The sequence below is a fragment of the Dermacentor silvarum genome, chromosome 1, assembly GCF_013339745.2.
Source record: "Dermacentor silvarum isolate Dsil-2018 chromosome 1, BIME_Dsil_1.4, whole genome shotgun sequence".
Lineage (NCBI taxonomy): Eukaryota > Metazoa > Arthropoda > Arachnida > Ixodida > Ixodidae > Dermacentor > Dermacentor silvarum.
The window spans coordinates 87675668-87689600 of record NC_051154.1 but is presented as its reverse complement, the minus strand read 5'-3'; the positions used below and the strand labels follow the sequence as shown (position 1 = coordinate 87689600).

Here is a 13933-nt window from a genome sequence, read left to right as displayed (position 1 = left end):
TTAAATGTTTCGATTCGGTCCAGGGTCAAAGATCTTGAGAGGGCAACCGTCTATTTATCAGCTAGTTAAGTTATCCCGTCCCAGATGAGACGAACCGCGCGTCTCTTTTGCGTTTGGGACGACTGCCCTGGAACCACTTTAGTCTCCTCCAGGACATCATTGACTCTAGATCCACAACGCTTTAGCTGCATGCACTGAGATCGAAATATCTTAGAGACTGGGTTGGGTGCGTTAGAATGAAGTTCTGATCTATCGGCAGAACATGTACCCGGCACTTCACTGGAAATGCTTTCTGCTTCTGCTGACAGAGGGGATTGATCTGTTTCCTCATTACACAAGCAGGAATGCACATACGTTATGTTAACATCTAGGAGATCACCCTGTGAGATGACCACATTGTGTTCCCCAGTGGAACGACACTGTGCTGTCTCATTGGAGCTGAGGAGAGGAGCAGATTGCTCCTTGTCAAAAGTGCTTTGCCTCCCAGAGGCTCGAAAGCACATCTCCTCCGATACGGAACTTTCACGTTCCCTTGTCTCTGCTCTAGGAGCGGCTATGCTTACCCTTTCTCGAGGTAAGCTGTCTGAATGGTCCCCAAACTTCGTGAGGCCACTTGTCACCGCTGAGGGCGGTACACAGGAAGAATGTGCGAGCATCTCGTTGCTCACCTCATCCTCCTCGAGGTCACTGTCTATGCGCCCTGTTGCCCAGTGCGTCGGGCTTTTTGGAGGTACCTTTGCCTCTTTATGTGACGTGCTGTTGCTAGCACGGGTGCGCATGCGTGCCTCGATCTCATTTATGGCTGCCTGCTCCTTCTCTAAATCCTCTATGTTTTCACTGCGGTCCATCTTAGGACCAATACTACCCTTTCTGCTGCCCGCCAGACTTTCATTCTCGCTTTCTCGCTGCGCGTCTAACTCTAACGAAAGACCGCGACGGCGTTCGAGGCAGCCACTGGAGAGAGATTTCAAAACGTCGTGTCTGGAGCGCGTGTCAGACGCTCGCTCAATCGAGCTTGCATGCGACTCCAGCTTGCGAATCTCTCTGAGTGCTCGTGCCCTTTCCGCCTCCGCTACCTTGATACGAAGCTGCAGCACACGTTGTTCGTGTTCGATTTGCTGCTTTTTTGCCTCTCGTTCCGCAGCTCTCTCCTCTCGCGCTCGCGCCTGCCGCTCCGCGAACCACGCCTTTAGCTCTGCTCCCTCAAGCCCCATGCGTTCGGCTAAAGCTAACAGCTCTCGCGTGCTAGCCATGTTTTTCAAATGTTAGAGTTAGCAACAGAATTCAAACAAACGGCTTTGTCCTGTCGCGCGGACGCCAATTTGTGATGCAGCGTGACTGCAGATGGTTCTTAAATTGGGGGACAACCCCATTAAGGGGAAAGCCCAATCGAGGACAAAGACCCAATTGGGGACAAAGCCGTTTGTCGGGAAACACACACACAAACTTTTAATGAAACTAGAAACGAAAATTAACCCATAAAAACAAACACACAAAGATAAGATGAAAACACGTAGCTGGAACGCTAATGATATGAGGCAAGTTCGGGCAGGCTGCGGGTGTGCGTATGCACTACAGTCTCGACGCGGCGAAGCGGAGACGACGAGACGACGAGAGAAGCGTTGTTCGTCTCACCAAAAGACGTTGTGTCGGAGCGTCGTACAGGCTGCCAGAGCGTGGCAGCTCTGGCTCGGTGGGAGAAGACAGGCGGCTCGGCAGCACGAGCCGACGGTGGTGGCGTTCTGGTCGGGCAGCTGATCGTGGCACTCGGGCTCGTAGCCCGACAGCTCAGGTTCTGCCCTCGGACGCAAACGCTCACCGGCCTCGGGCAGCAGCAGTTGATTATCGGGCAGGGTGGCGATGCCCGGGAAGGCAGGTGGCTTGGCAGCAGGGGTTGACGGCGGCGGCGTCCTGGCCGGGCAGCTGGTCGTGGAGCTCGGGCCCGTAGCCCGACTGCTCTCGTTCTGCCCACGGGCGCAGACGCTCGCCGGCCTCGGGCAGCAGTTCTCGAATGGATGGAGTGGCGGCGCCCAGGAATGGGTTGGCAGGAGGCCCCGGCCGGGTGAAGTCCTGGTGGCTCGGGTCTGGAACCCGACGGCCGTCTTCAACTCCCGATCCGGTAGCCGACCTTGTCCTGGTGCCGCTTCTGGAACTCCTCTCCCTACTGCCAGCGCGGCTCCTTTTTCTGCTGCTCTGGTCGATTCGTCGATTTCTGATTGGCAGCTCGAGGCTCCGTGTTCTTTTGTGATTGGATTGGCTTTTTTCTTTTGATTTATTTTCTTGTGCCGCGTGTTCACGTGCCGGACGGTCTTCGGCGTCGTCGTTTTCGGCGCGGCGCGGTAGAGCGGCGCGCGCTCTCCTTGTCGTCTGCTTGTTTGAAATGCACCGCACCTTGTCGCACACCACAAATATCACCGTCGCGCACCACACATCACAGCAGGACACCCGGTCGTCGGTTATCTAGCCTTGGACCGCCGTTCTGCGAGCTGCCGTTTGAGACTGCCGCTCACGCTCTCGTGCTCTCACGCCGCTTCCTTGTCCGTGGGACGTCGTCTTCCTTCACAATCACCATCAGCACTTTTCTTCTTGTCACCGCCACACGCCAATATCCACATCATCACACACGGTATGCCCAATAAGCAACTGTTACCATGAAGCAAAAGTTACCGTGGCTGTGGCCAATTACAGGAAGGCCTTAATGGAAGTGAGTGCCATAAACATGCAACCAACTTGTTTTAGGCAAAAGGGTTGTGTCTGGTTATTATCCTTGCCACAGCTGGCAGCTCTCATACTGCTTGATATCGCTGCAGTCCTCCTCAAGAGCATCCAAAAAGTTGCTCACTTCATGAAATGTTAATAGTCTTGTTGACTTGCACAGACATTCTTTCTGTGTTTTGTACTTAAAATGGAAGGTTGTAGCTTATAACATAAACTTTGTTACCCACCGTGGTGACTTAGCAGCTATGGTGTTGCGCTGCTAAGCATGAGGTCACGGGATCAAATCCCGGCCGCAGCAACCGCATTTCGATGGGGGCGAAATGCAAAAACACCCGTGTCCCCTGCGTTGGAGGCATGTTAAAGATCCCCTGGTGTCCAAATTAATTTGTAGTCTCCCACTATGGTGTGCCTCATAATCAAATCATGGTTTCGGCACATAAAACGCCAGAATTCAATTTGTAAACTTTGTTGCATTGGGCTGAAGTCTTGCACTGGCAGGCATTTTAATCTTTTTGGATCCTTTACATACACATACTGGGGTTGAGAACTTTGCTACACTGCTGGTGGTCTTCGAGGGCTGTAACTCAAATTGGTGATTAATTTGAGTAGAAACCTTTTAATTTGCATGAAAAATTATGACACTGCAAAAATTCTACTTATCGCCTGACATTGAAATAAACTAGGGGTGTGTGAATTTTCGAATGTGCATCGAATACAGATACTTCAAATATTGAATGATATCCACATGCATTTATTAGCAAATTTGGTTACTTTAACATGTTGAAACACTGCAATCATGCTTTCAATGGTAAAAAGAAAATTGTGTTGTAAAAAGGTTGTTCTGTTTGCTATGACCGTTGCTTAAGAAAGAACTGCAAGGTCATAGTGTCTTTACTTTATCCTGTATTTTGCACCACATGCAAGTAGCACTTATGCAGCATAGCTTGTGCGGCAAGCCCCTTTTGTTGATAACCTTCAGTCTGAGGCATCTGACCGACTCACCATTGTCCAAGTACTACGTCTGCAAGATTGTAACGCAACCGCAAATATAAAGTGGGGTTTTCATTGCATGCAAAAAAAAAAAAAAGATTATTATAACTCCAAGTAAGCATGTGCAATACAACTCGTACTCGTTTGGAACAGCGCCTTTTAGCATACCCCGTTGCGCGCAGACATCGTGGTAATGCCGATCCTGGAACGCTGATAACCAGAGATATTTGTACTATTCTCGAGTCCTGCTCGGGCACAGTAGCAGATCGACCATTGCTCTATGCTAAAATTTTGCATGCGAAACGCTGTACTGAGGCGTGTGACATGGGCGTCCAGGTCAAATTTTCTAGATGTCTGAGTCTGTTTAAGGCTCTTTAAAGAAATTATATTAACTCAGCCAGCATGTTCATAGTTGTGATCATTGTGATAGCTGTTTCCTGCTCCTGATCCATAGGTGATAACAATTAATTTTCTTCTTGTAGATTCCACAGTGGTGTGTAGAGCTTCTGCGCCAGAAGGGAGGTCGCCGTGGTGTAGCATGTACACAGCCACGGAGGGTAGCAGCCATGAGTGTTGCTGCACGAGTGGCAGAGGAAATGGATGTGGCTATTGGCCAGGAAGTTGGTTATAGCATTCGCTTTGAGGACTGCTCTTCTCCAAAGACATTGCTGAAGTACATGACTGATGGTATGCTGCTAAGAGAAGCCATGAGTGACCCACTGCTTGAAGCCTATGGTGTTGTGCTCTTGGATGAAGCCCACGAACGTACTTTGGCTACGGACATTCTCATGGGGGTTTTAAAGCAGGTCGTCACCCAGCGTCCAGACCTCAAGATTGTTGTTATGAGTGCCACTCTTGATGCTGGTAAATTTCAGGTGAGTGGACTATAGTTTGTGCCTTTTCACTAAGTGCTTTCAACAAGTAGCCATAACATATGATAAAGCTCAAATGAGAGTGTATGCTATGTTTTTTGGGAGTTGGGGCATCACTTTAAATGATGTGACGGTTTTCTGTGACAATTGTGAAAAGTTCGATTTCTGTTCTTGCCGGAGTTTTCTGAAAACTGATATGCTATGTGTAGTGCAGCTATGAAATAGCATTATTTTATTTCACTTAAAAGGGACACGGCTTTTTATGACCGATAAATCAACCAAATTTTCTGTTAGGGTATTGTACATTGTGCAGCGTTAAATCTCTTTGCAAGGGTTTATTTTAATATACATGTACCAGTTATTTATTGTTAAATTGCACTAAAGGCTCAGTACTCTATTTGGGTGGACATGACCTCAATGTCTACTTTATTTGTGCTCCTGACACTAAACACTCATTAACTCTTTAAAGGGCTCCACTACCACTTTTTATTGGAGTTGAAAAATGTATTTGATGTGAAAACACACTATTTCAGAAATACTTTAAGCAAAAAGTACTTAGTGCATTCAGCAGAAGCGGAGATGATGGCAATGATTGGCAACAGTGAACTTGCTCTGGTCAGGCAGTTCGGAACATTGTTGACCTGACCAACATTTATAGATACTTTTTCTGTTTTGAAAATCCTCACCTATGGGAACAGGCCGTTCCTGCCACCGCAGCGCTGTAAGTGATCTTTGCGGCAAGCATACGAGCGTTGTCTGCTACAGCTTGGTGCGGTTACGGTGGGCTATCGTGGTGTATGGCATTTACATGGTGCATTTACAGGAGCTGTCCTACACCGCAACTTGTTATTTTAGATACGAGTAACATAACCTGGAGGCTAGGTACTTGAGCTGTGTCCCACTGAAGTCTCAATAAAAGCTGCAAGTGCTGTAAGTGTCCTTTCTCTCGGTAAAATTAAAGGCGTTTCCGGGAGTCCTTAGATAGCTATCTTAAATGTGAACCATATGTAGCTATGGGCACCTCAGCTTGCCATGGTCTAGAGCGAGTTGAAACTCGGCCTTTGCTCTCACATATGGCTTTCGTTCATTGCTGCAAAATCGGCTATGCAACAGAACTGTTACGTCATTGCTATCCATGGGTAGAAAGGCTTCAACGCATTTAGTTTGACTTCCTACCTCCCATATTTCTTATTTACTTCCATTTACCGGTCTTGATGCGTGGAACACTTTGCAGCTTATGTACCGTATTGTGATGACAGGTTCTCTTATTTAATGGTTTAGACGGTTCTCTGAGGCAGAGCCTCCCAGAACCCAATTGAGGACAAAGCCGTTTGTTGGAAAACCCACACAAACATTTAATAAAACTAAAAACGAGAATAAAGAACCATAAAGTAAACACTCAACAATACATTACGGCAACAAACACGCTTGGGGCTAGTATGGCGTTAATAACAGGAAAGTTCGGGCAGGCCGCGAGTGTGTGCCCGCACAACAGTCTCGAAGCTGAGACGAGAGAAGCGATGTTGGTCTCGCCAAAAGGTCACTGTGTTGGACCGGCTACCAGAGCGTGACAACTCTGGCTTGGAGAGAGATGGCACGGGCAGACGGCGGCGGCGTTCTGGCCGAGCAGCTGGTTGTGGAACTCGGGCCCGTAGCCCGACAGCTCACGTTCTGCCCACGGGCGCGGACGCTCGCCAGCCTCGGACAGCAGTTGACGATCGGGCAGAGTGGCTACGCCGAGGAACAGGTTGGCAAGAGGCCCCGGTCAGGTCAAGTCCTGGTGGCTCGGGTCCAGAACCCGACGGCCGTCTTCAACCCCCGATCCAGTGGCTGATCTTCTCCTGGTGCCGCTTCTGGAACTCTCCCCCCCTTCTACCAGCGTGCCTTGTTTTTCTGCCACTCTGGCCGATTTGTCGTTTCCTCATTGGCTGCTTGAGGTTTCGTGTTGTCTTGCGATTGGATGTCTTTCTTTTGTTATTTTCTCTTCTTGCGCCGCGCGTTCACGTGCCGGACGCTCTTCGACGTTGTCATGTTTCAACCAGTCCCGCATTCGCCTCAGCGCTTGTCGCCTGCACTCCTTGTCGTCTGCTTCTTGTTGTCTCAGTCCACCACACTGTGTCGCGCACACCACACATATAAACGCGTGTGAGGGCTGCGCCCGTGTACAGGCCGCACCCCATTTTTCCGAAGTACGTATCTGAAAAAAAAATTAAAAAAACCATGTAAGGGCCACACTCACCCTTTCCTCAACCCACATGTCTTCAAAATGCGTGTGCATGTGCGAGCTTCCAGGCGCCATCAACATGAGAGAATGCAGCAGATAATCATCATTATCACCCATGAATGTGCGACTGAGAACAGCTGTGCCATGTCGGCGCAGATATGGCTGTTATTCCGGGCGGCCTCACAGGCATGCTGTAACCACTGGATGTCGGCGTAATAAATAGGCCTTTTAAGGTTGAATTCTGAAGGCAGTACATGGAATGGGTGGCAAGCTGTAGCCACAATCTGACGCCGACCGAACGGCCTAACAGGGCATCCTGTCCGCGTGGAGCTCGTTGTCGACGGACATCATATCACAAAGTTTTAAAGTCACTATAATCTCTAACAGCTTGGATAGCGCGGAAGATGACTTCTGGTGTGATGAGTGCGCCGTAACACAGCACCAGCTTGGATCCGAGTCTGAGGGCCCGGTGAGTGACAACGATTTAGCGTATATGTTGTATACTGCAATAAATGCCCTTCGTTTTCTTATTGGTACATTGTTTCTACTTGGAAAAAACATTTTTTTTTTTATTTGCACATGCGTGTATAAGCCAGGGCGCACCCTGAAAGTTGGCCCTCGTTTTTTGAAAAAAAAAAAAAAGTGTGGCCCTTACACAGGTTTATACGGTACTTAGCTATAAGCAGCTCCTTGTGGTTAAAGGGACTGAAAACTGATCTTTATGGACCCCGTTTTTATGGCACAACGAAAAGCTCACCATCAGTAGTGTTTACACCTACATCGGTTACTTCCAAAAGTGCGTGGTTATTTTGTAAGCAGAATCTTTCGATCTGAGCAGCCTCTAAAAAAATGATGAGTCCCTCCTCCAGCAACGCTGAGAAGTGATAGCGATGCCGAAAGCTGCCCATAGTCCTACTTTCACTGGAGGAAGTGCAACTGTGGTTAACCACCTATATTGTCACCTTTCCAGCCACTTTTAAAGGTAAATAGACTGTTACAATAAGTTTGCGTTGCTGTACAGACCTTTCTTATAGCTGCACCGCATTTCTTTTTTCGCAAGTACACGCCTACGGTACTTGGCTGGCTCCCGTCGTCGTTATTCAGTCGATAGACGAGCCAAGCCAAGTCATCGAAGGCGAAGGCAGTGCCACTTTTCTACTCACTACAAACAAAGGCTTATCTGCACATTGTAAGTTAAAAAAATAACAGAAAGAATGTCGCTGCATTTCAATATTAATAAAAAGACCAGGAACAGCATACACTGGTAGAAGGTCATGTGGTAGACCTCTTCAATAGGTTCATATTTTTGGCGCATGGGGCGCCAAAGGTCATTTTTCACGACTTCTAGTGAAGATTTAAAAATATAAATCCACGTTTAATGAGAAAAACGGCCCGCTCTAGCCAATACGATAGACGATCTTTCCATCCGCGGGGTTATCTCAATTCATGTTCTGAACGGTTGTCTGTCCCTTTAAACCACACAACTTTCTGCTGAAATAGGTTTATGCACACTCGTGCAGAAATATTTCCCTGTTCAGGCAACAGCTATCCCATCTGCAGTTTTTCGTTGTAGTGTAGAAGTTTGCAGTCTAGGAAATGTCTTGCCAGATTGTCTTGGAAAAGGGTGTACAACGCATCTTGTCATAAAATAGTCTTATAGATACCCTTCTGGTGCCAGTTATGCACCAGGTAGCTAGCTCTTGGTTCAACAGTATTCCCAGTTTTCACGTTGAAAAACCGAAAATGATTTGAGCCATGTATATATATCGCCCTTCCACGATACCAAAAATATTTGGCAGAACCCTTCTGATGATGACTGTCAACGGTAATGCATTTAGCATTGAATCAATATTGCAACACAGTGTATTGCCACCGTCGAAACGAGTTATATATGAGACGGTGTACTGCAGTGGGATTCCCCTTTCACGCTTCCCTAAGAACACGAGGCACCACCGCTGCGAAGCCTGCGCATTGCGTCCAAAATGCATGGCACACCAGTGCTTGTGCATGCTGAGAAACACGTCATGCGGCAACCAGGCTCCTCTCTTGCTTTCTGAACCCGCTATGCCATTTAGTGGCGCTGCGGAGAAATCTGCACGTGGCCTTGGAAGCGAGAAGTGTGGTGCACCGGGTGCCTCCTAACGCTGAGAATTGTTCCCTCACAACATACCCAATGGCTCAGCTCGATAAAGCATTATCTTGAAAGACGTTCATTTGAACGATTCATTTTAGCAGGCATAGCCTGCTAAATGCGTCTGGTTGCTGTCCCTGAAGAACCCTTGTGACATGGGTTCGATTCCGTTCAGTATCGGAGAAATTTAATGGATCTTTTTCATCATAGTAGAGCGACACAAACCTAGTTATCCAAGTTCGTGTCAAATACATTCATTGAAGAGTGGCACACATCTACTGGCACATACCCAGTGATCAACTTGGCATCACAGAAGTTCATTGAAAACGAGCACACACTGGGTGGCACATACCCAGGGCTCCAAGTCGCCATCAAAGAGTTTCTTTGAAAAGGAGTACGTACCCAGTACCGCATCTACAGTGACCCATGTTGGCGTGAAAGAAGTTCATTGAAGAGCTTGTCATATGTACACATTGCCACATACACAGTGACCTGATTTGGTCCAACGGTTGGTTTTGAACCTTGTTCCCTCAGCACAGCTGCCTGATGTGCTAGCCATTCGACCACGGACTACCCAGTGACCCAGGTAGGCGGGAAAACGGTTAGACACAACCCTAGATATATAGGTAGGTATAGATAGGTAGGTTTGTTGGTATAGATTTATAGGTATGGATAGACAGATTGGTTGGTTGGTATAGGTATAGATGTATAGATTGATGGATGGGGGGGGGGGGGGGCGGAAGGAGCGGCGATTACCCTAAGAATGCTAACGCATTGAAAAACATCCTACCTTTACCAGTGGGTAAAAGTTAAGGGGAGACACTGCTCTTTGAAGCCGAAAATTGAGCCAAATATCTTTTCCTGTTCCTTTGCACCAGGTTGGCGTGAGAATTTTGCTTGATTGGATCACTGTATCATCGTTGATTGATTTAGCCTTTGCCATAATCACCATGAACTAGCTGTAAAATGTTTTTCATTTTGTCAAAGCAGCATTTGTGGCAGTGTCACTGTTTTGGAGCGGTCATTTCTGGTTCTACTTATCCTATTGCACTTATTAGCAATTATCACATGGAAATACATTCACACGGAAAACTGTCGCATCTATTAAAACAAAACACTTGTCACGAGCCCACACAACAGTCAATGGATCTCCACAAGTATATCATGCTTCACTGAAGTTTGGCCTTTTTACGCTCTCGCTGTGCTTTAATTGCACCGTCATTTCATTCGTGTGAAGAAGTGAATGCGAGTTAAGGATAGGAATGAGTGCCAATTTGTGAAACTGAAGGCACCCGAAGGAACAGTTGCCTTTGCGAGCATTTCCTGGTGAGGTCGCAAGGAACGTGTCTATGCACAAGTTCTCTTTATCTTGGCTACCTTTATCTTTTGTGGTCAAATGAAAAGTGGACTGGAAAGCCTGGAATCAAACAGGGAACTGCATCGTTCCTCAGTGCCCAAGCACTGCGCTCAATATCGATAACCTCGTCGTTTATGGCATGTCTAAACGTCATTATGTTGCCTTTCAGACGTGTACAACACAAACCTTGCATGAATAGACGGGAGAAGTGGCATTTGTAGAAATTCTTCCTCTACCTTCTGGTGCAACTGGACATAGAACATGTTGGGATGTTGTTGTGAAGTTCTAAAACATGATGCAGAACGTGATAACAACGGGAAGGTTTGGCGAAAAACGAAAGCCTGCACATTAAGTGTGCTCGCAGTATCAACACTCCGTGACTCGCATGTACCAGAAACTGTGGGTCTCTGTGAGTGCAGATGTTGGGCCATCACACTAAAGGCTGCAGCAGTGAGCAGTGTGCATGGACAGGGGGAAGGGACATGCAGTAAGAAATTAAAATTGTCTACCAACACCACAACTCAATGCAAACAACTGCAGCCAGCAGAGCAGCGTCAATCGCTAGGTATAATGCTCAATCGCAGTGCCCTCACAGCCCTTATGGACAGGTTGTGCCTGGGTTGAGGACGACGATTTGCAAGCCGAACAAGTATCTATGAACGTTGGACTGGACTGTATAAGAAAGATGGCGTAAATAGCCAGCATTTATTTTACAGAACATATGCACTTGATGATGCGCATATTGAATAATCTCGTTTAGAGGTGTGCTTTTGCCAAGTGGAAACTATACTTCACATTTCTTTCTCATTTCCTGGTTTTCCTCGACTTGGCCACTTTCTGTTGGAGCAACAATGCAAGCTGAGATTTACAGACGTACTGTCTATTCATAGGCAGCTGCCGAGTTAAATGCTTATAATAGCACTCGTTGGCAAGTTATCTTCAGAAAATTTGTAACCATTTCTCAGATAAGCTTCTTACTGTGGCCTGTGGCAAAGCAAATGGGTTAAAGGCAATGATTGTGACTGTAAAGGCGTTGAAAAAGATCATTTTGTAAACGGCAGGAGGTGTGATGTGGCCAGATTGATTTATTTGTGGGGTAATGTGAATGTGGACATGAGCAGTTGGAATCATCTCGTTGCTTCCTTTGTATGGAATACATTTTTTTTTTTTTTACAATGAATCCTTGGAGTTTCACATCCAGTTGTGCCATTTGAAGGTTCTTTGCTTTAATCATGACATGACTTTTAGAGTTGAGCCCATTACAAAGGAGATATCACTGTATGGTCTTAACTCTTTCGTTACTGTGCCTATAGAAATCGATCAATTAGATAGCACAATTTTTCTGCGCGTTGTTAAGCATTTCCGTTAGAATGCTTCTGCAACATCATGCACCGTCTGAAATGATGACTGACATATTTTTGTTACTGACAATTTTTGGCAGATTGGGGAGCCTGGAAAAATAACTTCAACTGGAGATATTGTCGAAGCTAGCCTCCAGTGCTCCTAGCACTTCCTAAATGAATCAACACAAAATTTGCGCTTTGGTTGACTCGGCAACATAGCTTAAAATCAGTCAAGAATGACTTTTGGATCAGTCCGCTTCTTCCTACTGTTAATTTCTATATTTATTGATGCTGTTTAATACACAGGTTGAAGTAAGGGAAAGTCTGCGATTTGAATTTCAATAGAAATTGCTTACTTCCGGAAGAAGCCGAGTCGTCTGCTCATGCTTGGCCACGGCCACCGGCGTCGCAATTAAACTTCGGCCACCCTGCTTATTGCTGCCATAACCATTGGGTCTTGCTAATTTTTACTAGTTCTGAGCACTCAACTAGCCTCAGACCGCGCGAAACTTAAGGTCAGACCACATGCACGCTTGCCAGCGCGTGCTTGCTTTTGGCTACACGCCTTGGCAGAGATCGCTTCGTATTAAGCTATTTACAGCATTTCAATATGCACAAGTTGGATATGGCTACTATCCGTCGGTCAAGCTGGTGCGGGACAAAGTCAGTCCACACCACGTAGCGCGGGCGTATACTCCAGCCCTGTAGGACAAAAAGCAGACTCTGTGCATGCGCACTACAGTTGCATGTAGCTGCGGTCTGCTATGTAGCGTAAGATCCTCAGCGTAGTCCTCAACGTGCACTGCGACTTGCTGAGGACAGCTGCGTTTGGCGCATCGTAACTGCCAAAATCAGAAATAGTGGTGCCTACGTGAACAGCCAAAATCTAATTTGAGCTGCGCACCACGGTGCTGTTCAGTAGACGTAGCATTGTGGACACACCCCGTTCCTCTGTAGGCTTCGCAGTCCAAGCCATTGAAGGAGCGGTAGCACCGCAAAGGTGATCATGGGCGATCTTTACTTACCATTAACTTTGCTTCTGCTAACCGCATTGAAGTATTTTTTGCGGCACAGTATTTCTGAAATAGTCTATTTTAACTTCAAATGCATTTCTTGACTTCGATAAAAAGGGATACAGGGTCCCGATAAGCAACACTCTGCATTACTAGACAGTTTTCAGTTTACCGTTAGCGTAATAGCGGAGTTAAGGGAAATAGCATTACCGTTCCGTAAACAAACTTTGCAGTATGCGAGTTTGTTTAGTATTTAGTATTAGTATTGCGCGGTAGCATAGTTTATGTGCACGACGCTATTCCAATACGTTTCAAATTTCACATACATAGTGCACCTGAGTGATTCTATCTATTCGCCAAGCTTTGTGTGTGCGTCCGAAAAGTGCGACAGGCAGCACAATGAAAGCCGGGAGCGAGTTGTATTTGTACTTTTTTATGTCTGCCGATCCACGGTGAAATCAGTACAAGCTGTCAACCACGCAATGACGGTAATGTTAAACCTGAGAAAAGGCGTGTGTGCGCTAAACGCTATGGGTCGTTTAGCACATGCATATTTCAATCCCGCTATTACGCTAAACACGCTGAACAAATACATGGAGGCTCCAGTGCCAGTTGGAACGCACACTAAACCACCTTGCTTGCAAAGAAAAGCTAATTGAATGGAATAATCAAGTATAAGGAGGCTTCTGCATGCTGCCTGACTTGACAAACATTGCTTCACGAGCCTAATGAATACAGTAAGAAACAAACCAGGGGCCTGCTGCAAAGAGTAAAAGCAAATGCTCGCTGTACAATAAGAACTCGCCTGTTTTCACATTTGCGAAGCTACTGCTTTCCCGCAAAGCATAGGCAGTTCACTGCATGCGCAAAGCATGGGCATCACTACTATGGCTAGTAGTGATGCCAACAAATATTTACGTAATTTTTTTTGCATGATCTGAGTTAGAAATGTTGGGGAAAGTAGGAACCAGGTGCAAATTTTGTATATTTGTTTTTTTTTACTCTCGGTACCTATACCAAAACTATCAATTACTTTCATTCGTGTTCCTTGAGGTGCTTCTTTGAAGTTTCACATAAGAATTCTCAAAAATGGCAATTTTTACTGCTTTACGTCCATTCAAAACACCTGTGATCGGGCTATAATTTTAGGTATCACGATATGCATTGTGACTACTACGTCTTGAAATATAACGTTACAACAAAGCACTAAAAATGAGCACATCTCTAGCGGTATCAAAAGATTTAAGAAAAAGAGAAAGCATTGCCTTATCGATGAAATAAGCCA

At 46.4% G+C, this 13933-nt stretch overlaps 1 protein-coding gene across 1 annotated transcript in view; it reads left to right on the top strand.

The window, feature by feature from the left end:
* LOC119431853 (putative pre-mRNA-splicing factor ATP-dependent RNA helicase PRP1) overlaps nucleotides 1–13933 on the top strand; it is an 82610-nt gene that overhangs the window by 21223 nt on the left and 47454 nt on the right. Inside the window, exon 4 of the mRNA XM_037699307.2 lies at nucleotides 4191–4583. Within this exon, the coding sequence (XP_037555235.1) occupies nucleotides 4191–4583 (393 nt within the window). The remainder of the gene's footprint in view (nucleotides 1–4190; nucleotides 4584–13933) is intronic.